At 42.5% G+C, this 24,736-nt stretch overlaps 1 protein-coding gene across 2 annotated transcripts; it reads right to left on the bottom strand.

The window, feature by feature from the left end:
* Window positions 1–4,540: 4,540 nt before the first annotated feature.
* ATP6V0D2 (ATPase H+ transporting V0 subunit d2) lies at window positions 4,541–24,514 on the bottom strand. 2 transcript variants are annotated; one of them, XM_008169415.4, is made up of 8 exons: window positions 24,249–24,514; window positions 18,371–18,542; window positions 16,339–16,517; window positions 14,953–15,032; window positions 12,350–12,427; window positions 8,473–8,649; window positions 5,660–5,737; window positions 4,541–4,984 (listed from the first exon to the last, which is right to left on the bottom strand). In XM_008169415.4, exons 1-8 carry the CDS (start codon window positions 24,376–24,378, stop codon window positions 4,823–4,825), a joined length of 1,056 nt encoding a protein of 351 aa, XP_008167637.1. In that variant the 5' UTR covers window positions 24,379–24,514; the 3' UTR covers window positions 4,541–4,822. The 2 variants fall into 2 exon arrangements, with proteins under 2 accessions (XP_008167637.1, XP_042700475.1); XM_042844541.2 differs by lacking the exon at window positions 12,350–12,427 and having other exon boundaries at window positions 4,684–4,984.
* Window positions 24,515–24,736: the final 222 nt, after the last annotated feature.

The raw sequence follows: 24,736 nt of genomic DNA, 5'->3' as shown, positions 1-24,736 counted from the left end.
AACAGAGTACTATAGGTGTCTATAATCTAAATCATAAGTAGAGTTTTGATCATAATACAAATAATTGAGGGCTTTTTAATGTACTTGTCAAATAATAAAGGTGGCTTTAGTTTATTTAAAATTTGCAGTATTGTGATTTTGGGATTTCCATAAAATTCTGAGAATTAATTGTAAAATTCTAGATTGGAAAAACCTCTCAGCTCCGTATAACTATAAGTATATTGTACAAATATCTGAAGATCTTCATGTTCCCCCACCATGTTACCTTACCTTATATTGAAAGGGGCCAAGTATGCACAAACTTATTCTGGTAGCATCTAGAGCAGACATTCTATTAAACAAGGTGAAATTGTACCCCAAATTAGCAATATTAAGATTGGCCATTGATGGATTGTCATTCCTTCATTTTCTAGTAGTACCTAGTTTTGCCAAGGATATTAACATGAATCTCTATTTCCACATACTTGAGTCTATATCCTCTAATCTCCAGAGCATCTAAAAAAAGACAAGTTGTTTTTCTAGAAATAGAGACGCACCAGCTACAAATAGACATTTTTGCTTTGCAAGTCTTTTAGTGCAAAAATATTGTAGAACATTTGTGAATTTGTTCTAAAGTGATACTTCCATTTGAGGCAGAGAAGAGATATGAATGCAATGCCTTGGCCCAAAGAAATTAATGAACAGAACTTTCAGAGGCCTTCCCTTTTGGAAGCTCTACCTGTTAACTAGGTGGTTAATAAGTAGACTACTGTCATGGAGTTTCAGTTGAAAGAACTACATCTTTTTCTTCTGATGGCATTCTGCACCAAAAAAATAAAAATTCTGCGCACAATATATTAAAATTCTGCAAATTTTATTTGTCAAATAGATGTGGAGGCTCCAGCATGGCAGGCCACTGGCTGCACAGAGGTGGGAGATCACTGTGCAGCTAGCCCCCATCCATGACACAAACTAAGCGGTGAGGCTACACCCAATCCTGATACAGCGCAAGGACTGGGCCTGCCCCAGAAACACCCCAGGGCCCTGCCCCTCTGTGTGGGCAGACAGGCACAGCAAGGCAGGATCCAAGTTTGGAGGGGCTTAATGTGGGGGGATCCAAGTGTGGGTTGAGAGGGTTCTGTGTGGGGCAATTTGGGTGCAGACAGCTCAGTGGGGGATCTGGGTGCAGGGGGAATCTGGATGCACAGGGGCTTGTTGGGGGGTTCTGGGTGCAATGGTAATGGGACTCTGCAGTGCGGTCCAGGTGAAGGTGGTTGGGGCTCAGTGGAGGGGCTGGGTATGTGGGGGATAGAGCTTGGCAGGGGGGTCTGGGTGTGGGGGCTTTAGTGGTGGGTCCAGATGCTGGGGGAGTGGGGCTCAGTGGGGTGGGGTTACAGGTGCAGGTTGGTGGGCCTTGGTGGGGTGGGGATCCAGGTGCAGGTGGCTCATTGGGGTGGTCCAGGTGCAGGGAGGTAAGGCTCTGTGGGAAGGCTTGGGTATAAGGGGGTCTAGATGCATGGGGATTGGGTAGATGGGGGTGTAGCTCCCTGTACAGGGATCCCTCCCCATGCAGCTGAGGAGCAATGGATGCAGGAAGCCGGGGGACAGAGAGTTTGTAGAGCTTCCTGCAGGGGAGAAATCTGGGGTGGGTCTGACCCAGCCCCAGATGCCATGCAGGGGAGGAAGAAGTCCTATCCTCCCCAGCCAGGACTAGCAGTTGAGTCCGGCGCAGGGTAGGAGCCACCAGCCAGGTCTTCCCCAGTTCCACCTCCTGCCCACCAGTTCCCCAGGTCTTCCCCAGTTCCACCTCATGATTCTGCTGTGAGGTCAGATGGGTGGCCAGTTACTACCTCCATTCAAACAACATGGATTTGCTAGCTCAGCAAACTTCTCTGTGTCTTAGGTCTTGAAGTTGGGCATTCTGAGACTGACAGACTCAGGGCAGAATTACCTGGCTTAATTGTCCAGTGGGAAATATCCTTTCAGTTTTAAGTATAGTCATAGGTTAGTCTATATGCTTTCCATAAGGATCAGTCCTGCTTTGCATTTAAAGATTGCATTAAAAAAAAGAGAGAGAAAGACTGAGCTTGGAACAGAAGGTGGTTTAATCTCACTTAATTAAAAGTGGACAAATTTAGTCCAGGTACAAAACTACTTATGGAAGCAATATTCAACACCTATTATTATTTTAACTCTAGCCCCCACCCAACCCTAAAATTAAAAAAACAGGAGTTAATGCACCTGCATCTATCCATAGACTCTCTAGCAGCAAAGTACTGCCTCCATTGGCACCCAGTGGCTTCAAGTAGAGAGGGGATTCTTTCCTCTCCAACCTCCTCAGAGAAACCTCGGCACAAAGCCTGTTCACTCAGTTTGTACAAGCAGGGAGGATTTGAGTATTAGTGCAGACTCATTTGCTTTTAGTTCCAGTATGATGAACCTGTTAATTTTGTCCTCTGCATTTTTTATCCTTTATTATGAGACTGTAAATAAACTCCTTAATTCCCATTAGCAAAAGAGTATTGAGAGACATAAATAGGAGACATTTTAGTCTTCTTTTTGCCTATATTACTTGTAATGTAGCTGCAGACTAGTAAGACTAGAAAGTTTTGGTCATAGCATAATGTGGGAAATATAAATTTACAAAAACAAGATATTAAAAATAATGCAAGCAAACAATTACATATACCAAAAATAGAATAATAATTCTACAAAACCCTAACATGTCAGTATATTGTCTTTTTATAGTACTAATTTGTTTCCTGATAATGTAGGGTTACCAGATAAGGTGGTTCAGAGATACCAAATAGACTTATAGTGAATTTCTTTTAAATAGTGACTTATATTTCCTCATTAATCACAAGCTTTTAAAAAATTCCTACTACTGTAATATGTTCCTAAAGAAAATTGTCAACTCAAATTATTACAAAATAATGTAAAGCATTAGTATTCTTCTGAACTATGATTCATGCAGTACAGTAACATCTTTGGTTTTCCGTATGATTCATAAGTATCCAAAACAGCATGGAAGTTCTAGTATTTAACTCATCAGTTACATCTGGAATTTAAGAGGTGTTTATCTAAGTTATGGCTTTCGAAGGAATTTTTCTTTTTTCTGAAGTTTGAATTTATATAATCATCTTGATTTTTCTATGGTACTTATCACATGGTATCTGAGTGCCTCCCATGGTTACAGTCTCTTGACCTCTACACCACTGGCTCCATGCCCGTGGGATTTGGTGAAGTTTAGTGCACACATCCTAGGTGTAGGGTTGCCAGGCATCTGGTTTTTGACTGGAACATCTGGTCAAAAAGGGACCCTGGCGGCTCCGGTCAGCACCGCTGACCAGGCCATTAAAGGTCCGGTTGGCCGCGCAGTGGGGCTAAGGCAGGCTCCATGCCTGCTCTGGCTCCGCGCAGCTCCCAGAAGTGGCTGGCATGTCCCTGCAGCCCGTAGGTCCAGGGGCAATCAGGGAAGCTCTGCACACTGCCCTGTGCCTCCAGTGCCGGCTCCACAGCTCCCATAGGCCAGGAACCACGATCAATGGTAGCTGCAGGGGCAGCACATGTTTGCACGAGCAGTACATACCGCACAAAGCCACCTGGTCATGCCTCCGCCTAGGGGCCAGACATGCCGGCCGCTTCCAGGAGCAGCGCAGAGCCAGGGCAAGCAGGGAGCCTGCCTTTGCCCCTCTGTGCTGCCGATCAGGAGCTGCCTGAGGCAAGCGCCACCCAGCCGGAGCCCATACCCCGAACCCTCTGGACTAGGTCGGAGCCCCCTCATGCACCCAAACTGCCTTCCAGACCCTGCACCCCAACCCTCTGCCCCAGGTCATAACCCCCACCCTCACCCAAATCCCCTCCCAAATCCCGCACCCCCTCCTGCACCCCAATCCTCTACCCCAGCCCTGAGCCACGTCCAGGAGCCTGCACCCCCCTCACACCCAGACCCCGTCCAAGCCCTGAGGCCCCTCCTGCACCCCAAATCCCTCATTTGCAAACCCACCTCAGAGCCCACACCCCCAGCTGGAGCCTGCACCCCAACCCCCTGCCCCAGCCCTGAGCCCGCTCCTGCACCCTGAACCCCTTATTTCTCGCCCTACCCTGGAGTCCGCAACCCCCTGCCCCAGCCCAGTGAAAGTAAGTGAGGGTGGGGGAGAGCAAGCAATGGAGGGAAGGGGGCTGGAGGGGGGGGCCTCAGAGAAGGGGCAGGACAAGGTTGTTTGGTTTTGTGCTATTAGAAAGTTAGCAACCCTACCTAGATGGAAGAAAGGGGCGGAAGAGCTGCAAGGGGACTGTCACAGGTTTTGTCTGTCTCACTATTCCTCCAGTTAGTCCTTCATATCCTTTGTAACAGCAGCATTAAGAAACCCTTAATTTTCACTTAACTATGATCTTCTAGGATTGAAATGGTGGTTCTACTGGCATGTATTGAACCATGTCCTTTGAGAAAACTGCTAGTTCCAAATTAAACCTTCTGATGAGATTTCCAAAAACCACTAGTGCAAAACACAGATGTGACACTTGTATTGGCACAGGAGGTAAAGAATAAACAAACAGGAACCTGTTGGCAATTTTTATTGACCAACTAAATTAAAACGAGCACAGGGGCGGGGGGGGGGGGGGAAACAGCTAAAAATAAGATTGTCAATTATTATTAGATAAAGTGGGGGGGGGGGGAATTAAGATCATAGATATAAGTATAGTTTTGCTTCCATTGTGCTATGTATAAAGGTGACCATTAATACATTTTGTAAAATCTGAGAAACTTTTTAAAAAATTTCTTCTTTAATATTCACAAATTATTTCTGTTTGTGCACTCTAGAACTATAAATTCTCTGAATTAGAAAATAGGTATGTAGTTGTTAATTTTGGTTCTATGTCTCTGGGAAATGCACTCAGCAATCCAGACAATATTTCTGCTTTCTTGTTCCTTCAACTTGACATAAGCGTAGAACACTCCAAAATGGAACTGATTATTGAAGGCAAACACGTTCATTTTTACCTAAGGAAAAACATTAAATCAGAACTATCTTTAAAATAATGCATTAAAGAAAAATAGGATTCTAGAGCACTTTACAAACTTAACTAGGGTGACCAGATGTCCCAATTTTATAGGGACAGTCCCGATATTTGGGGCTTTGTCTTATATAGGTGCCAATTACCCACCACACCCCATCCCAATTTTTCACCCTTGCTATCTGGTCACCCTAAACTTAACTAACTATAACTAGGGATCTGCCCACTAAAAGCATGATCAAAATGCAGCTATGACTGGTTTAATTGTGGCAACTCTTTAACAGACCACAGAAACATCATCCAAGAGTTTAGGGCAGAAAATGAATACCGTCTCCTATGGATATTGCAGAGGAAATTTCAGTAAATGGTTTATAATTGCTTGAGATGGAATTTGGCCAGACCATGAGGCTTTACACCTGCATACGCACACTTTCAAAGGGTGCCCTGGCATTTGTTTTACTTAGAAAGTGAAGCCCTCTGTTTTGTCTCCTCCAAATATGCCAGCTCTAGCAGTACAGTGTGTCCTAACACAATGTTGAGTTATTGGGTCAGTACAGACTCAGAAGAAATAGCGCTATCTACTGAATGACCATCACCACTTCCTGTCACAGATGAGTAAAATTGTTTTGATAGTAATACATTTAGAGGTGAAATGTCTTACCTCATGTTCAAAAAATGCATCTTCCAGTGTCTTTTCTCCAGTACCATTTCCTACCCCTTCAAACATAGCCTTGTATTCCTAGAAGCACAAACCATCACCAATGGGAAATAATATGTTCATTCATCCTATTTATCAAAAAACAAACAAACCTTCTCTGTATTAAGTAACCTAGGGTTACCATACGTGCAGATTTTCCCGGACATGTCCGGCTTTTTGGGCCTCAAATCCCCGTCCGGAAGGAAATCCCCAAAAGCCGGACATGTCCGGGAAAATAGGGAGGGAGGGCCCAGGGGCCGGAGCCGCTGGGGCCGGTGGTGCGGGGCCGGGAGCCGGCGGTGCTCGGCCGGGGGCCGGGGCCAGCAGTGCGGGGCCGGCGGTGGCGGTGCTCGGCCGGGGGCCAGCGCCCCCAAGCCGGGCGGAAGAGCCTCTTGGCCTGGGCCGGCCGGCCGCCAAAGGGAGCCGCTCGGCCTGGGGGGTGGACTGGGCCGCGCCTCCTCACGCCCCCCCAGCCCCAGCTTACCTGCTGCCTCTCTGTTTCAGGCTTCCTGCGAACATTTGATTCGCGGGAAGCAGGGGAGGGGGAGGAGCAGGGGGGCAAAGCGTTCAGGGGAGGGGGCGGAGTTGGGGCGGGGCTGGGGCCCCGTGGAGTGTCCTCTTTTTGGACACTTAAAATATGGTAACCCTAAGTAACCTTTCTGTAAATAGGAACCCATGCAGATTGTACTTGGTTGTCTGGAATGCAAGGACCATGCAAATATGCACTGAAAGAGAAAAATACTGGCATTTGCCCTTGTTTTTCCTCCCTCTTTCCTCCGAACTTCACAATTTAAATGAGAGAACTGTAAGGGGTTTGCTATTGCGTGAGTACAACTACCCCATTTACTTCAGGACTTCTTCAGTGACTTAAAAACACATTTTCAGAAAGGCAGCCTCCATCTTGTGAATGCAGGTCAAGCAGCTAGAAGCACAAAAATCATGCTTGCATTCACAGTTCATTTAGCAGATGCAAAGTATGGGTGCAATCTGTGTGTATTAATTTGTGATGCAACTTGTGTTGCAAAAGGGAGGCTGAACCACAAAATTTACTATAAGGATCTGATAGAAAAGGGGAAAACTATCGCCCCACATTGTGTGTGTGTGTGTGTGTGTGTGTGTGTGTGTGTGTGTGTGTGTGTGTGTGTGTGTGTGTGTGTGTGTGTGTGTGTGTGAAGAAAGGGGATGCTGATCAAATGGCATGCACATGGGATGACAGTGGGGAGGAAAAGGGAGAGAATGCAAGCTGTGATCTAGTTTTCCCCTCTAGATTCAGACCATGTGGAAGCTCTCCTACTGTAGCTTGGTGGTGCTAGGGCTCAGCATGAGAATGGGAACAGCCATGCACTTCTCTGTGCATGTGTTCTCCACATTCTCACCTCTGGCAGTGGTGAGATATCTGTACTCAAGAAGGGCTTGTCTTCACTACCATGCTAAATCGGCGCTGCTGCATCAGTGCAGTGGCACCAATTTAGCACGTCTGGATAAGATGCATTACATCGGTGAGAGAGTGTCTCCCACTGACGTAGCACCGTGTAGACACCGATCAAGGCTGCTGCAAGTAGCATTCACTTAGTCTCTGTTGCTTCACTCTCCTCACAGAGAACGTTTGTGTTTGCATGGGTGATATGCCTCCCCAGTGGCAGTGCAACTTGTGTAGGAGCTGCCAGTGGACAGGGAGGTTCTATGTGGGCTTGGACCCTTTTTCTGTAAATCCCTATGATTTGTAGATTTGGAATGCTGCAGCTAAACTGCTCTTCCCTGAGGTAACAACTGAGAAGCAGTGGTGACAATTAGGGGAGGGTTGCAGATGCGGAGGCAGCCCCACACCCCAAGGTTTTGCACTTACTCAAAGTACCGTAGGCTGTGGAACTGGAGAGGGATAGCTCAATCACTTTTAAGCAGTGGTCCTGTGCTAAATCAGTACAGCTACTGCTGGAGCAGTCTGGAGCATCACTCCAGGTGCATGGTCACAACACCAGTGAAATTTGTCCCCACCACTGCTCTGTCTAAAACAAGGGTGACTGGGCTAAATGATGTTGCAGCCCGGCACATGGGGAGCTTGTTTCTGTACGTCAGAGTGCAGGAGAATCCACTGGGAAATCGACTGCTGGTGGTACTGGCTCATGCACTGTGCAGGTAAAAGAGAGGGAAAACTCTCTGGCTGAGGGAGATCCAGGGTCCCTACAGGATGGGGGTGGATAAGTGGGGACCAGAACTACCTTGGGATGAGGAGGGACCATAATCTGCCAAGAAATGTCAGACTTGTCTTCACTGCCAAAAAATAAACCTGTGTTTCTTGGGACCTTTGTGGTATGGGAACAGTTTTGCTTGTAGGAAGGTATGATTTGGCCCTACTTTCATGTCTCTGTGATGGGCACTTTGTACTACACTAATGTAATAACTTCAATGTTCACAATTTCTTGTACTGAAAGCCTTTGATTCAATACACTTTTGTTTTGGATCCTTTAAATTTGATTCTTATGTTGGATACACCTCTACCCCAATATAACGTGTCCCGATATAACACTGATTCGGTTATAACACGGTAAAGCAGCGCTTCGGGGGGGGGGAGGGCTGCGCGCTCCGGCAGATCAAACTAAGTTTGAAATAACGCAGTTTTACCTATAATGCGGTAAGATTTTTTGGCTCCCGAGGACAGCATCCTGGGGTAGAGGTGTACTTAACTTTTTTTAAAAATGTTTTAATCTTGTAGTGCAGAGCTTTTCTTGGAACCCACATTCTGGAATATTGAAAGATATTTGAAACATCTTACATACTGCATAGTAATCTGCCACACACTTCACTTGCTCATAGTCCTCTGCGTTGGCCAGCAGGCGTAAGCCTTCTGGATAAAGTTTTCCACAAGTTGGATATAGTTTCTCTCTGTCGTCTTTACTCAGCTCCGTGCCAAATGAATTAATAGTGATGATAAAAGCACGTCTGTCTGCTTCAAACTTGATTCATAAAACAAAACAGGTAACAGAGTTAATTAGATGGCCTGATTCTGAAAAACAGCATAATAATGAGTGCTTGTATTTAATGCCATGAGTAGTCCCCATTAAAGTCTAACAGGTCTACTCAAATTAGTAAGTGCTACACTTGGTAGAAAGTGTTTGCAAGGAGTAGACCCTGTGATTTTTGATACTACATATTGGATGACTGCTCTATGTCATCTCAAAAGCTTGTCTCTTTTCCCAACAGAAATTCATCCAATAAAAGATATTACCTGACCCCTCTTGTCTTTCTAAAGAGAAATTAAGAAAGTTAAGCTTTCATTCCATGACTCTTGCACAGATGTCTCATCCTGATCACTGCCCACCCCATCATTTCCGTACTTCTTGCTTCTCAAAACATTTAATTCTGCAGACTGCTGGGAAATCTCTTCCCTCCCCCCTTGTGGATTTAAATAACATTGCTCAAAACATTAAAAAAGAAAAGATCAAAAGTAAACCGCATTTATTTCAGCAACTTCAGATCTCTGGAGAGCTGCTATTGAGATTAAAGGTGAAATGGAAAAGTTTAAAAATAATTGCTACATGTGCAGACAACTTAAAACAACCGATAAGGACCTGGCAGAGGTGAACAGAGACATTTTGCTTGCCAAGTTCAGGCTTTCAGGTTTCTGTGTTTTCTCTGCACTAAATGATTACTAACACCTAAAGCAGAGGGCTATATTTCTTCTGACAGCTTTAGATGTCAGCTCTATCTACTGCTGACGGGAAAACAGTAAAATTCATACCAATGTATAGGCCTTGTTTTGTGCCTCTGCACAGGAGAAAATTTCACTTATCATCCTGAGGGATTTAATTCATATTTTAAAGGTAAGTGAATGTTTAAATTATCTTTAAGTTTACCAATTGTTTTACTGACTTGGGACCAAAATAGCATTTTTTCTTTTTTCTGTTTTTAAAGCAAAGTACCTTTTTAAAAAAAAGTTATGGATCAACTAATTACTGGGACTTGCTTCAGAATCAAGATCAAAATACAGCATGAGCAAAATTTAGGCAGAGTGTGAGGTGCTTCTGAGTATATGAACTTTCAAAATGCTTTGGTGAGCAGAGAATTAGTTTTCTATTGAGCAATATAATTTGTTTACATTTTAGCAGTTGCAACACTGTTTTGCAAATTTAAGAACAGATTCACATTCCTAGATCCTGCGCGTATGGACTAGAACAAGTTGTAACAGTCACCTGATTGCACTCTGGCACTGGCTTCAGCATAGGGAAAGAGAATAAACAATGGGGAAATGATTAGAAAATAAGTGTGCATGAAAAGATTTCTGGTTAATAAGTAATAGAGCCAAATCCTACTTGCCTAACTAATGTGAGTAGGCACATCAACTCCAGAGGGTCTACTTTCATGAGTAGAGAGAGCAGGAGGATTTGAACTATAATGTCTATATAGGGTGACTTTTAGCCATTATATCTATAGTATTTTGAAGACAATACACATTTTAATTATATTTGAATATAGTAACTTTTTTAGTTTTGGGAATGATCATGCAACCCTTTCTTATGGGAGTAGTCCCATTGACTGCAGGATGGTTGCATGCTTGAGTAAGGTTTGCAGGATGAGACCTGAGCTAGGGTTACCATACGTCCGGATTTTGCCGGACATCTCCGGGAAAATAGGGAGGGAGGGACCGGCGATGCTCGGCCGGGGGCTGGAGCCACTGGGGCCGGCAGTGCTCGGCCGGGGGCCGGGGCCGGCGGTGCTCGGCCGGCGGTGCAGAGCCGGGGGCCGGTGGTGCCGGGCGGTGCTCAGCCGGGGGCTGACGGTGCGGGGCCGGGCGGTGCTCGGCTGGGGCCGGCAGTGTGGAGCCGGGGGCCGGCGCCCCAGGGCCCGAGCCAAGCCGGGCGGGAGACGCCAGGGCCAGAGCCTCTTGGCCTGGGCCGGCCGGCTGCCAGAGGGAGCCGCTCGGCCGGCGGGGCCGGACTGGGCCACACACCCCTGCCCCAGCTTGCCTGCTGCTTCAGGCTTCCCGCGAATCAAATGTTCGCGGGAAGCAGGGGAGGGGGAGGGGTAGGGTGGGCGAAGCATCCAGGGGAGGAGGCGGAGTTGGGGCGGGGCCGTGAAGGGGCGGGGCTGGGGCAGGGGGCGGGGAAGGAGTGGAGTTGGGGCGGGGCCGGGGCCCATGGAGTGTCCTCTTTTTGGACACTTAAAATATGGTAACCCTACCTGAGCATATGTATGAAAGTATGGCATAAATGGCAAGTTTTTCTTCATCCATATAATTAAGCTTCTTTATTAGCTGTCTTTATAAAAAGACAGTCTTTTCAACACATCCTTAGATCAGTTTAATGTTATGGGGTGGCGGGGGGGAACGCTTCTATAAAGAACTCTACACTGATAGCCAACTGATCTACTCAAAAATGCTTAGCATTGACATACTCTTGTTCCCACTGAAGTCACTGCTAAAACTCCCATTGACTTCAACTAGAGTTGGTCGGGAATTTTGTATCTGAATTATTTTCTCATGGAAAATGCTATTTCTGCAAAATGGAAACTTTCCATAGGAAAATCTCAATTTGTGCAGAAAATGGAAATGAAATATTTTGTTTTGGATCAGACCAACCCAAATAGGAAACCAAATCGGTTTTTTGTTTTGTTGTTTCATTCTGAATCAGCTCAATAAAATATTAAATTGCATTTCCATATTCACACATAGGCCTCCATTCTCTCCTATAGTCTGAGCTCCCTGGAGGACTACATCTCCCATAATGCAACACAGATTTCACTCTAACCAAGCTCTGTATGGCACATTATGGGAGATGTAAGCCAGTTTCCCTGCCTGGCCTACCATAGATGAAAATGGGGGCATCGACCTTCTGAGCTGCCTTATTGGAGTTGTAATGTAGTATAATGGGAAATGCAGTTGAAAATGATTTTAAACAAACCACTTTGCTTCATTTCAACAAATGAAAATGAAACATTTCAGTTTTGTAAATGTCAAACTATTTCATTTGAAAACTGTCAAAACAAAACATTTCAACATTTCTGAATCAGTTATTTTGGAATTTCTATTCCACAGAAAAATTCAAAATTTCTACTTTGTGTGCCAATTTGGGGTGAAAACAAATGTGTTGAAACGTCTGGATTTCCTGCAGGATGGAAATTTCAAAAGTCACTCAACTCTGACTTGAAGCATTAAGTTCAAGGGGAGCAGAATTCGACCAACAATAAACACTTTTGAAAATTAAATCCCTACGACACTATATTTCTGCCAGTTCATACTCTTTAAAAATCAGTGATTTGAGACCTTCAATATCAAGAACCTAATTTCAGGGGGAAAGGTGTTAGAAAAATCTAAATCAGCTTTCTTCCTTCCTTATACCAAGTATATTAACAAATGTAAGCGATCTCTGATACTACTGCACACATTGGTAACTTTCTTCTACTGTGGCAGTTATAGAAAAATACTAACTGAGGCGGACTCCTCTCTTGAAATGGAATGGCTATTTCTGTAAGTAATGGTTGAATTTGGACCTGAAACAAATGTTTTCATCAGATCCTAGTAAACCAATCACTCAGAGAAAAGTTGAATGTCAGTTTTACAAATCGGGGAAAGAAGGAAGGAGCAGGAAAAGCATTAAATAATTGAGCTAGAAAATCCTCATGGAATACTTAGATGCATAAGGTCTGCGCTTGTCTTACCTCAAGAACAGGGCACATTATTTCTGCTGTGGTGCCTCCTTGTTTTTCACAGAACTTATAAAAAGCCTCGAGATAAGACTAAACAAGGGGGGGAGAAAAAGACACATTTTATATAGAACTTCATTAAGGCCCCAGTCCAGCAAAGCACATAAGCATGTGGGTACCCAGGTTGAAATTGATGGGACTACTTACATACTTAAAGATAAGCATGCGCTTAAATGCTTTACTAGATTGAGCTTGAAAAATTAAAATGTCTTCCTCTTAAAATGTTAGTAACATCTAAAGGATGTAATGGAGCAAATACTGCACTCTCCCTGCTCTCCAAAGAAGGTGCTGAAGACCTTTGGACTCCAGATCTAGTAAGCTTCCACTGCACAGGAAGCAGATGGCTGAGGGAAACTCAGCAGTCCAATGCAGAGGAGGGGTTTGGGGGCAGGTGCTAAAGCGGTGGGTCTGTAACTAGGAGGATACATGAGCTAATCTCTGCCCCATGCTTCTCAAAACCCTGAGTTAGGTCACATCAGCCAACAAAGCTACTGCAGCTTGGGGCTGTACAGCACATCCACTGCAACTATGACCTGGTGAGGAGTCTCACTCCAACTGCCTTGGAACTTTCTCAGCACATGACCTGTTTAGTGAAACCCCTGTGTGCCCAAGAAGTAACTTTGTGTTAGTAAATATTTTTCTGAGTTACATGCTGTGTTTTTTTCTAGGATCCCCTCTAAGGGCATTGTTACTATTACGTTGTGGAAAGACATTTGCTACAACATCACAGAATCTTATTAAAGGAAGCTGTCACCAGCACCACATAATAAACAGCTAATCATAAATGGAGGCAACCTATTGAGAATCTGTCTATGGGGTTCCATGATCGACCCAGTGCAATACCATCTGGAGGAAGGGCTAAACAATTCATTGATAAAATTCAGAGCTGACACTAAACTGAAGGCAGAGAAGGAGGGAATTTTTAATAATTTAGAAGATATTGAATGATCCCCCAATAATGTGAAGGAGTGAGAAGAGAGGGATATAAAGAGATTTAACAAGGATAAATGCAAAGTATTGCACATAGGATATAAAAATTAAAGCTAAATATTATAAAATGAGAAATGAGTGGCTGGACAGTAGTAATATGGGAGAATAAAAACCCTGGGTGTAATTGTTGATGGAAAGGTAAATATGAATGGTAATAATGCACCGAATATTTAAAAAGCAAATGCAGATTTGGGAGGTATAAATAATACTTGTAAGACCAAGTGAATAATTTTTCCCTTTTGCACCATTATAGAATACTGCATACAATTTGGGTCATCAACTGTAAAAAGAAGAAAGAATATAGCTGAACAAATAGGATACGAAAAACTTTGAAGAGAATGGATTAGGAGGAAAATTTACAGGAATGAAATATGTATAGTCTGGAAATATTATATGGTCCTATGTACTAATTAATATTTGTAAAGTACGTAGAAGATGTAAATTACTTATGTATGCTACAGTAAACATCCGATAAGTGAAGAATGAGATACTACAAAAAAGGAATGGTTCTCACAAGCTGCTGTAGCAATACTACAGACTAGAAAAAGTAAGATTAAAATTAAGCAAAACACTTAGATTAAATGTAGAGCTGGTTGATAAAATTCACACACTTCATCATTTTTTCCCTTTTGTCAGCATTCAAAAATGTACACTATAACTTCAAAATTTGAAAAAATTCAATCAGCTCTACTGATCATAGACAAATGTCAATAATGAACTCTACTAAATGGAATTTAAAGTGGTAGAATCAAAGTAATTAGAAATCTTCAAGTTAATTACCTTTTGTAAATAAGAGAAATGTTAGTCATGCCAAAAATTGTGGGAGTCTAGAAAACCTACTATGGATGTCTTAAGATCCAACAATGCTGTTATGTTTGGTTGACAACTTAAAATGACTTTTTGCTTACGAATAACTAATAGATTAAGACTAGGATGACCAGACAGCAGGGCCGCCCAGAGGGGGGGGCAAATGGGGCAATTTGCCCCGGGCCCCACACGTGAGTTTTTTGGGGGCCCTGGAGCGGGGTCCTTCACTCGCTCCGGGGCCCCGGAAAACTCTCGTAGGGCCCGGGCCCCCAGAGCTTCCTCTGCTCTGGGTCTTCGGCGGCAATTCGGTAGCAGGGGGTCCTTCCACTCCGGGACCACTGCCAAAGTGCCCCGAAGACCTGCGGCGGGGGGTCCTTCCGCCCCGGGACCCGCCGCCGAAGCACTGGGTCTTAGGCAGCAATTCGGCGGCGGGGAGTCCCCGCCGCCGAAGACCCCAGGCCCCCTGAATCCTCTGGGCGGCCCTGCCAGACAGCAAATGTGAAAAATCAGGACAGGGGTGGGGGATAATAGGAGCCTATATAAGAAAAAGACCCCACAATTGGGACTGTCCCTATAAAATCGGGACATCTAGTCACCCTAATTAAGATACTAACTTATACTCATGGCATTTTCATTAGTGAGATTTTAAAAAATAGAACCTGATGATAATTTTCAAATTCTAGATGTTCTATCATTTTCTTGTGATTTTTTTTTTTACTTTTATAGGAAGTTCGCAGTATAGTATTCTAAGAAGCACTTACCTTGTACAGTTTGTTTCTCATTATTTCAATGTTCATTTCATCCAAGTCGTTTTCAGACAAGCAGCCTTGAAAGAAAGGAGCTGAAAGCAGAATATGTTAAATTACAGAATAAATTCATATGGAGATATGTGAGCATCCCTGACCAGTAGCAATCTACCAATTTTGTGGTATTGATCAAGGAATTGTGGTTTCAAGAAAGGGTAATTTGAGGGGGAAGTGGGAAGAGAAACAGGAAGGTAAATATGTGAAATCCTCTTAATTTTTCTCTTTATACTAGGATTCTGCTGCAAGGGGAATCAATCTAGCTTTCAGTGCCCAAATCTCCAGAAAGCATCAGATGGGAATGGCTAACAGAGTAATTCTTTTAAGGCCCTAACCTACTCCCTAGCATTTAGCACAAGTAGTTGGGCTGGGCTTTGGGGAGATTTCCAGAGGAGAGTGAAGAAAAGAATCTTCCTTTCCAGGTCATGGAGCTGCTCTGCAGAGGGTACTCAAGCCCAGTTGGTGGTGTAGCCTCCCTTCCCTAGCCATACTCCTTCTGTGTGTGTTTTTGTATATGGGGAAGGACCAGAGGCTCCATATAACAAAGGATCCTCCAGCCCCAATCTTTCCCAGTCCAACCCTGCTCTAGCTCCTTACACAGGGAATGCCTACAGAGTTGGGCTCAACACAGCGCATAGGGTGCACATAAAATCTTATCCCACTTTGTGCAGTTGAATAACTTAAAATTACAATAAGTGCAACTAACAAAGCTATACCAATTGTTCACCATATTCCTTTGCTTGTGTATTGTATCCACAACTTCATTCCTTGGTCTGTTTTATCTTTCGATTGTAAACCATTCAAGGCAGGGATTGGCTCTTTCTGTGTTTGTACTGTGCCCAGCACAATGGGTGCCTACAACCGACTGAGGCTTTTGGGCCCTGCCATAAAATAAATATTTAATATAACAACTGGTGCCATTACCAGGGACCTTGGTGCCGAAAGAGGCATTTTGTCCTAAATGATTCACTTATGGAAACAGCTGTTGGCATATGTTTACAGTAAACCTTGAAATAACAATTCAACCATTATCAGAGTCACTTGATATTTCTGAAAGTAAGCTATAAAAGTCTGATCTAGTGTAGTATGTTTTCTATATGTGACTGCTATCCAGGTTAAATAAAAATTGTTAATCAACTGTCTTATTTTAAAGTTGTTTTGTGAAATGCACAGAATACCACTTCAGAACTGCATCTTGTCCTGCAATGCAGTTGCCAATTACGCATAGGTTAAATTATCAAATCATATAGTATCTGGTGAAACAACTGCTGGTGTGATCTGAAATGAAATTATCAGGAATATGTGAAGAGGAGCATCTGTAGACAAATCATTAAATTTTCATACCTAATGGTGTGTCAACCAAAATTGCATTGAATAGCTCTGCAGGGTTTGGGGCAATGCTGACTGCTTCCATTTGCTCAAAACTGCCCAAAGGGTGGCACTTAGGAACAAGTTCAGCTATGGGTCGCTGATGCAGTGTACCAGTTATCAACAGAATCACGTTGTCAATCATATAGCTGTACCTGAGTTTGAAAAAAAAGTTACAAAACAACTTGATATATTTCTTAAATATAAAAGAAACCCTACGGACCTAAACCACCAAAATACTTGCTCTGTTTTCATCTATTCAGATATCAACATCTCACAGACAGAAAAATGACTGCTAGATAACATTAATTTTGAACGCTGGTGTTGCTTTGATATATAAGTGCTTTTGGACTTATTCTAAAGAAAGGACTAAGTATGAATGTAAGGTAAGGCTTTTTATGCAGCATTGCAGCCTTAGGATGTGATTTTGATTTAAGATCTACTAATACATTGCATCAAAAGTACATCTGATGAACTAGAAGCTGTTGCTGTTTGGGGAAATTGCTGTTTCCCATGAGGAACATTAGGATAACTGCAAGTATCTAATGTGCCTGTATTCAGAGTTCCTCTGGAACCACCTCTGGTGATGGAGTTCTTCTTTTAAGTGAGCTATCATGACTTGTGGACACTATAACTACAGAGCTCAGGTGGATGACCCTGGCCTCCAGCAGATCCCTCAGGATCCTTGAGACCAGCCCCATGGCTATAGGGATCCTCTCAGAGATTTCTTCCCTCTTAACAGTCTTCTGTGGGTTTTACCATGAGAGTGAATGATCTGGACCTTTTCAGTAACTCTGAAATTGAAATGCAAAACCTATCACTCATGGACATCATGTTGCTATGACCCTGAGGAACTTTGGGGCTGTAACACATGTGGACGGAATAGATTTCCATAGTGTTTTACCTGTGACATTTAAAGAATGGATACTACTCTTCAGGTTTCCTTCACTGATTCAGAACAGATTAATGGAATTTCCTATGCAAAGTTTGAAAGGAGGTTAAAGGATTTTGGACATATAGCTTAGTGAAGTGAAAGGCATGTCACGTACTATGAAAGTACTATCCCTACTGCAAAACACCACAGTGTATGGTGAGTGGGGAGGGGAACGTGTGCATGCAAAACTGTGAAATGAAAACAGCAATAATTTTTGAATGAAATTCTATGAAACAAGAATTGTGAATTTTGCACAGTTCTAAGTGCATAACTGTCCTAGTGCGGTCTTGCAGAATCACCATGTTTATTAATCCATGCACAAAATTAACTCAGCCATCTTTATGATAATGAGGAAAAAATTAATGATACTTTACTTTTGTGTCAGGAAAAAAATATTACTACCCGAAACTAAGCTGGGAAGTAAAGTTTTGCAAGTTTGTCACAGTCACCAAGTATTAAAAGGTAAGATAAGAATGTGTACTGAAGTGCTTACTACAGAGAAGAGGAGATTTTGCTAAAGCATCCAAACCAACATAAATCAGGTCTGTGTTCTCTCAGTAATATGTTGTTAAAGTCAAGAACAGATCAGATAGCACTTAGATCTTTCAAAAATAAAGCTACTAGGATCTAAACATCTCACTAAAGACCACAGAAATTCATATTTAGACTGCCACTTTGAAACAAAATGGAGAGTTTGCTATCCGTATGGAAATATAGAGTATGTACTCTGTATTAGAACTCCTATCCTCTATATCATGAGTTTCTTCATCTTGCCAAAAAATCCAAACCCTAATTTTAAAACAATTATATTTTGAAAAATTTAAATCTCTTCTCCCCATCTCACCTCTCCCCCCCCCCAAACAAGTAATACAACTTTGAAACTGTTAGTCCATGATGTAACAAATAAGAATAGATTTTTAGGTTTCTAAACACTGAGTTACACTTCTTTAAAATGGTACAGTATTAAATAAATTTCACTCGTTGTCCAGCTGTGTGTAAACTGCGATAACAAGAAATTTACCCTGACTTACTTTGAATAACTGGCAATTGAAATGAACAGGTAACTTAACTTACGTGATAAAGTTCAGAAACGTGGCAAGTGGCTCAAAGGCGTGGTTTCTAAAGTATTGAAATTCTGTGAGTAATTTGGCTTTCAGTTTGTCATCGATGGTGGAAACAGTGAGAGGGCCAGTTTCATTGGCCAAGAAGTTGCCATAGTCTGTGGTCTGTAGATGTAACTTCAAGTCTACAAATAGATTCAGAAGAGACTATGAGGATAAACTGTCACAACACTAGAAATGGAACCAACTGGAATAACTTTACATGTTTCAGTGCTTTTACCCTATATATCTCAAGGAGGACAATGTTCTTATATATGTGAAGATATATCAACACTCAGATGTATACTTGTAATGGTACTGCTTAGCCCAGAAACGGGCTCCAGCCAAGTTCTGTACAGCACATCTCAAGAGAAGTCACTCTTATGCTCTTCTGACATTTGGGCCCTGACCTTTGGACTTTTCTAACTTCTGCTGTTAGCAGCTCCAAAGGGGTTATTCTAGAAGCTAGGTCATGGACATAGGAAAATCCTGTCCATGCTTCCTGCACTGGGAGGGTCTGCGGAAGTCTCTACAGCAACCCTGTGCCACCAAAGGATTCCCAATATGAGTTCCCTTAACTATTGTCGCCTGGCTTTATGACCATTTTCCACTACCAGTGGCAGAACAAGCGATTTGGATTTATTTTTAGTATTCAGACCTGTTTAGCATTCATTCTCTTAAAAAATAAAAAAATAAAACACCACTAGCATATTCTAAAATAATAGCTTCATATGCTTTAAGTGATAGAGTTTTTGGGATAATGTGTTTTTTGTGATTCACAATTATTACATTTACAAATGAATTCCGAAGTGGTGGTTAGCAAAAAGTAGTAACTTGCTATAGTACCTGATAACATAGCCTTTCTGAATACTGTACAAATTTTCTGTTGAGCTCAATAGGACTGCCATACACAGAGTAACCACCAGACTGGGCTCATTATAGTGATAACATTCAGCAAACTCCTTTTGTCAAACTAACTCAGTCCAGTTAGTACCTGTGCATCTGCCAGTATTTCTCTAGGTCTTCCTGCACTAGACTGAATGCTGCCAGTATAAACTAATTCCTTATGAAGGAAATCATGTTAAACAAGTCTTTACAGAGTTAAACACAAGATTCAGTTGACAAAACATTTGTAAAGGTTATGTCCTTTCAAGCATATAGACAATGGAGTCGGATAACTAGAAGTATTCAGAGTGCTGCAGTACAGGTTTCTTTTCTAACTGAAAAAATACTCAGCTTAATCTCTAGATTAATCTCTAGATCGAGGAAAAATATAAACACGGAAAAACAATCCGACATAAATATAATTATGCTTAAAATCAAGTCTAAATATATTAAAAAATCTTTTTGTACTCACCCATATTTTGTATCACATACCTACATTTTCTATGAAGATGAAAAGTGATAATTTAGCTTTCCTTTTTTTTTTTTTAATGTATCAAACAGATATGTAGGGGTTAGAGTACATTACTGTGTCAGAGAGGAATAGGAATCAAGCTTCCTGTGATCTATTTCCAACTTTGCCACTGACTCATTTGCCTTGATTTACTCCTTACAAATGCATTCCTAGCACCTTGGGATACAGCCACTCTTAAGGGGTCTTCCTCTCTGGGTGAGGTAGCTAGTCAATCCCTACTGCATAACCCAGACTCCACTCTCAAGTATCAAGCTCTGCAAAAAGCTGTTAACATACTTCACTGATAAGATTATCAGAATATGTATTGTATGCAGTGTTGTTGTAGCCATGTTAACCCTAGGATATTAAAGAGACAAGGTGAGTGAAGTAATATCTTTTATTGGACCAACTTCTATTGGTGTGAGAGACAAGCTTTTGAGTTTACACAGAGCTCTTCAGGTCTGGGAAACTAACAAGTGTCAGTGCTAAATACAAGGTTTGACCAGATTATTTAGCATAAGTAATTAACACATGTTTCAAGGTGAAGTGGCCTGTTAACACCCCATCAGTCACAGGGAGGAAAGGGGAGTGGAGAAGTTGCTGGCGGAGTTGTTAGTGGGTTACAGATTGCTGCAATAAACCATAAATCCAATGTTTCTAATTAGTCCATGATTTTTCGTGTCTAGAAAAGTTAGGAATGTAAGCTCCCAGGCTTGTCTTTTGAAAGTGGTGTGAAGGTTTCCTTTGAGGAGCAGGACTGATAAGTCAGATACAGAGTCATCACTTTTGCTACAAGTGTTCGCCCACAGGTGATAGGGTGTTTTTGGCTATGTCTACACTAGAGACCTAATAGCAGCACAGCTGTATCGCTGCAGCTGCATCACTGTAAGGTCTCCCATGTAGCCGCTCTATACCAACAGGAGAGAGCTGTCCTACCAGCATAATTAAACCACCCCAATGAGTGGCAGTAGCTATGTTGGTGGGAGAGTGTCTCCTGCAGAAATAGCACTGTCCACACTGGCGCTGCTGTCAGTGAAACTTACGTCAGTCTGGGGTGGGTTTTTTTCACACCCTGACCAACAAGTTTTACCGACAAAAGTACTGGTGTAGACATAGTCTTTGTCTTCTATCATTTTCCTGTAAAAGTTCATTCGAGAGTGTAGTGATTGTCTGGTTTCACCCACATAGTTGCTATTGGGGCATTTAGTGCACTGGATGAGGTACATCAGAGGTTGTGACAAGGGTGGTTAGGACCCATGGATCTTCAAAGGTGTGTTGTGGGGGGAGGGTGTTGCAGTGAAGATATGTCTGCAGTTTTGCATCTGTTGTTCTGGCGGGGTGTGGTGCTGCTTTGTGGTAGTGTGTCCTGGTCTATGGGGAGGTTGTTTCTGACAATTAGCTTGGAGAGGTGGGGGACTTGTTTGAAGGTCAGAAGGAGTAGTTCAGGAAAGACTTTTTTCAGGATGGGGTCCCTGTCAAGTAATGGTTGTAGTTGTAGAATATGTATTGAGCTAACTGGGAAAGAAAATTCCTCCTGTGACCAGATTGTATTATCTGCCCCATCACTGCTGACTGAGTTTGGCCTCATCATGAGTTTGGCCTTTCAGAAACTCTGAAAAATTATTAAAGTAACAAACCTATTAAATGGATCCCCGCTTCTCTTGGCTGGTAAAAGCCAGAGAACAGTAGCTATGCCCACTACTAATGGAAATAGTGACTCCTTCAGAGAAGCACATTAACCCCAAATTACTTGAAAAAATTCAATAATTCATCCAACCCTCAGGAAGCCAACACTTGACCCGGAGGAGTTCTCCACTATTGTCCAGTCTCCAACCTCCAGTTCCTGGGCAAAATAATTGAGCAAGTAGTAACCGTCAAGCTCCAACAACACGTGACATTGGCCAACATCTTCGTTGCCTCACAATCAATGTTCAGACCAGGGGAGAGCAAGGAGACTGCTGTCAAAGCATTAAAAGACTCTCTCATCATGGCCATGGACACAGGATAAGATCTCAGTGCCCATACTGCTGGACACTACATACAGGGACCTATATCCCTTCAGCTTTGACACAGTGGACCCAAAGTATTACTAATACACCTCCATGATATAATGAGTATATGGCCTACCACTACAGAGACTCCAATCATTCCTTTCCAGCAGAACTCAGAGAGTGGTGATGAGTAACTGCTCCTTCACTCTAAAACCCCTCATCTGCAGGGTCCCATAGGAACCCACACCATTTATTCCTTTCAATATCTACATGAAACCATTGGGGGAGAGAGAGGAAGATGCCATGCCCTTAAGTTTCCACTATAAGTGATGCTCACAATTCAAACACCTGCTTTTATTCTCATACCTCTTGCAACTTCCCACCTCCCCCCAAAAAACTGTGCCTCAAGCAGAGTTCTGACCCTGTAAAGAAAGAAGTGTCAGACTCCATGAAGTCTACTAGGGACTTTGCTATCGGTATTGATTTTTATGCTGAAGGTGCTCATATGCTATGGTGCTGATTAACAGTATAAAACTCTAAGATAGGTAAGGAGAGCAAAAGCAATAGCATGTTCTTCCTATGGAGGTCTACCTTAAGCTGCAGCTGGGACTCCATCGAAGTGGATTCCCTGGGAACTGCCCTGAAAAAGCTCTGAATCAGCACATCTGTCTATCTTCTGTATTTTATATTGTCCCCATTACTGTAGCATCTGAGCGCCTCACACTCTTGAATGTGTTTGTTGTCCCAACTCCCTTGTGAGATCAGAAAGTGCTATTATGCCCATTTTACTGATGGGGACATCATCTGGCTCTGGTTGGGCTTTCTGCTGCTAAGGTCACAACCTATATTGGGACAGGATAAATTACTTTGAGGGCCTACTCTCATTGATGTTAATGGGAGCAGAACTGGGCCCCTAATCCTTCTGTGACTTAGCTACCTACCTATGAAATAAATTATTGCTATCCTCTTTGCATATCGTTGTTTTGAGGGTAAAATATTGAGGGTGAGACCCTCGCCAAAGTGCCAGCTCCTATACTTTGGGTAAAAGGGCCAGAATGGCATAAGGGGACCCTAAAAGCCCCAGTTGAGGCTGGAAAAGGATTTCCCTCAGCACAGGTACTGTGACGACAACCATAAGGCTTCCAATGACCCAATCACAAGCCCTGTGATCAATTTTTGAAAAGATTGGGTATTTTTTTAAATGTCTGAAAAATAAGATTTTTCTCAAAGTGAGGAATTTCTTCACTCTTTGAGAAAACAGCTATGGAGCTAATTTATACTCCAAGGAAACTCAGGGAACATCACCTGTTTGTCTCCTGGAGAGCACAGAAGACATAAGGAAGAAAGAGCACTGGGTTTAATAACTCAGTCATTTTGTCAGTTATTTCTCTCAGCATTTTGAAGTAGAGCTTGTACATTCATTGAGCAGGAGATATTTGTCTCATGGAAATTACCTGCTGTAGCAGGAATATATCTGTAGAATTGGTAAGTTCCTTAGGGCATATTTACTAGTACAAAGAGGTTACAGGAACTGGTCACACTTCCAAGCTATTATAAGATCCACTAGCCCAGCCTTGTGTAAGGAGGGAGGGATGAGCGTTGTTGTGGGCAAGTTTCAGCTTCTTCTCCTCTCCTACCAATTCTGCTACCATCACTGTAGAAGCAAAGCTGCTAATTTTCCAGACACAATGAATTTGCATTTCTAGTCATTATGCTGATAATTTGACCTAATAGAATTCCTAAGTGTAAAAGATTTTGGTTAAATAATTGCAGTTATTATTCTCAGATACAGAAGAAAGCCTGTGTTCATTTATTTGCAAAAGAAATTTTCTGCTTGTAAGTTGTTTTTTTCAGAAATGCCTGGAGAGGGATCATCTCCTTATCTATTCTCACAAATCTGCATGATCTAGTCTGTGGCCAGTCTGACCCGCAGAAAAGCTGCTTTGGAAACAACTGCATGTTCCCTTCTCCTCTGCAACAAAGTCACCTTCACAAAAACCTTTCTTCATTTAAGAGTAATGCAAATTTATCTCCCTAAAACCCAGTTTTTCTCCTTTAAAGTGGAAAGTCTCTTAAAGATCTAAAAACTATGCAGTAACACAGTAGCACCCTATGGAAAAATCTATGGCTTTAGTACCAAATTATAAGCTTTTTCCAGGTTTTGTGAACCATCCTATACAGATATATAATTCTGTATAGTATGGCGAAAAATTTATAAGTAGGGTATCAATCTCTTTGAAAATCTCAGCCTATAGATGTATTGAGTAAATTCTATAGAACCATATTGACTTCACTCCTATTAAATTCTCTAGGACGTTTCCAAAAGGGAAAAACAGGATTATTACTTGCTTTCAATAACATTATCCCTTATCATCTTTCTTTTTCTGACCTGTCTCTTTTTTAACTTTCATCAGTGATCTAGCCAACAGTATTTGTTCGTTTACCTTATCGAGAGACAGACTCACCTTCCAGTGTTTCACATTGCACTAGGTTGATGTAATCTGCATTGGTCAAGATCCCAGCTTTAAAACCTCGGACCAGCCCCTCCAGGTAGCCATGGTCCACATTGAAGTAAAACTCTGAGTACCCCGTCATGGAGATAAAGAGGGCTTAATCTCTGTGCTGTTTTGTGGAAGTGACAATCTTGAGTATTAAGTCTTGTGCTTCTCTTTTGAAGGTGATGACCAATAGTCACTAATTTCCAGTCAGCTCGTGGTTGGGTTTTACTGACTTGTTTCTTCCTGTTTATTGTGCCCAGTGTAGTTGGCTGCACTTTGCGTGATGCTTACAAAACACCAGCTAATCAGCCAGACAACAAATCTAACTCCTTCCTGTCAGAATCAGAACTGGGATCTACTATGGGCTAAGGAGAGACAGAAGAGGGGGCAAAGGATTTAACCACTTTTTACATAAAATGATTTGGAGCTGGACTTAGAATGTACAATCAAACTTG

Source organism: Chrysemys picta, chromosome 2 (assembly GCF_011386835.1).
Source record: "Chrysemys picta bellii isolate R12L10 chromosome 2, ASM1138683v2, whole genome shotgun sequence".
Lineage (NCBI taxonomy): Eukaryota > Metazoa > Chordata > Testudines > Emydidae > Chrysemys > Chrysemys picta.
The sequence above is the reverse complement of the archived record's forward strand: the minus strand, read 5'-3'. Positions and strand labels throughout refer to the sequence as shown.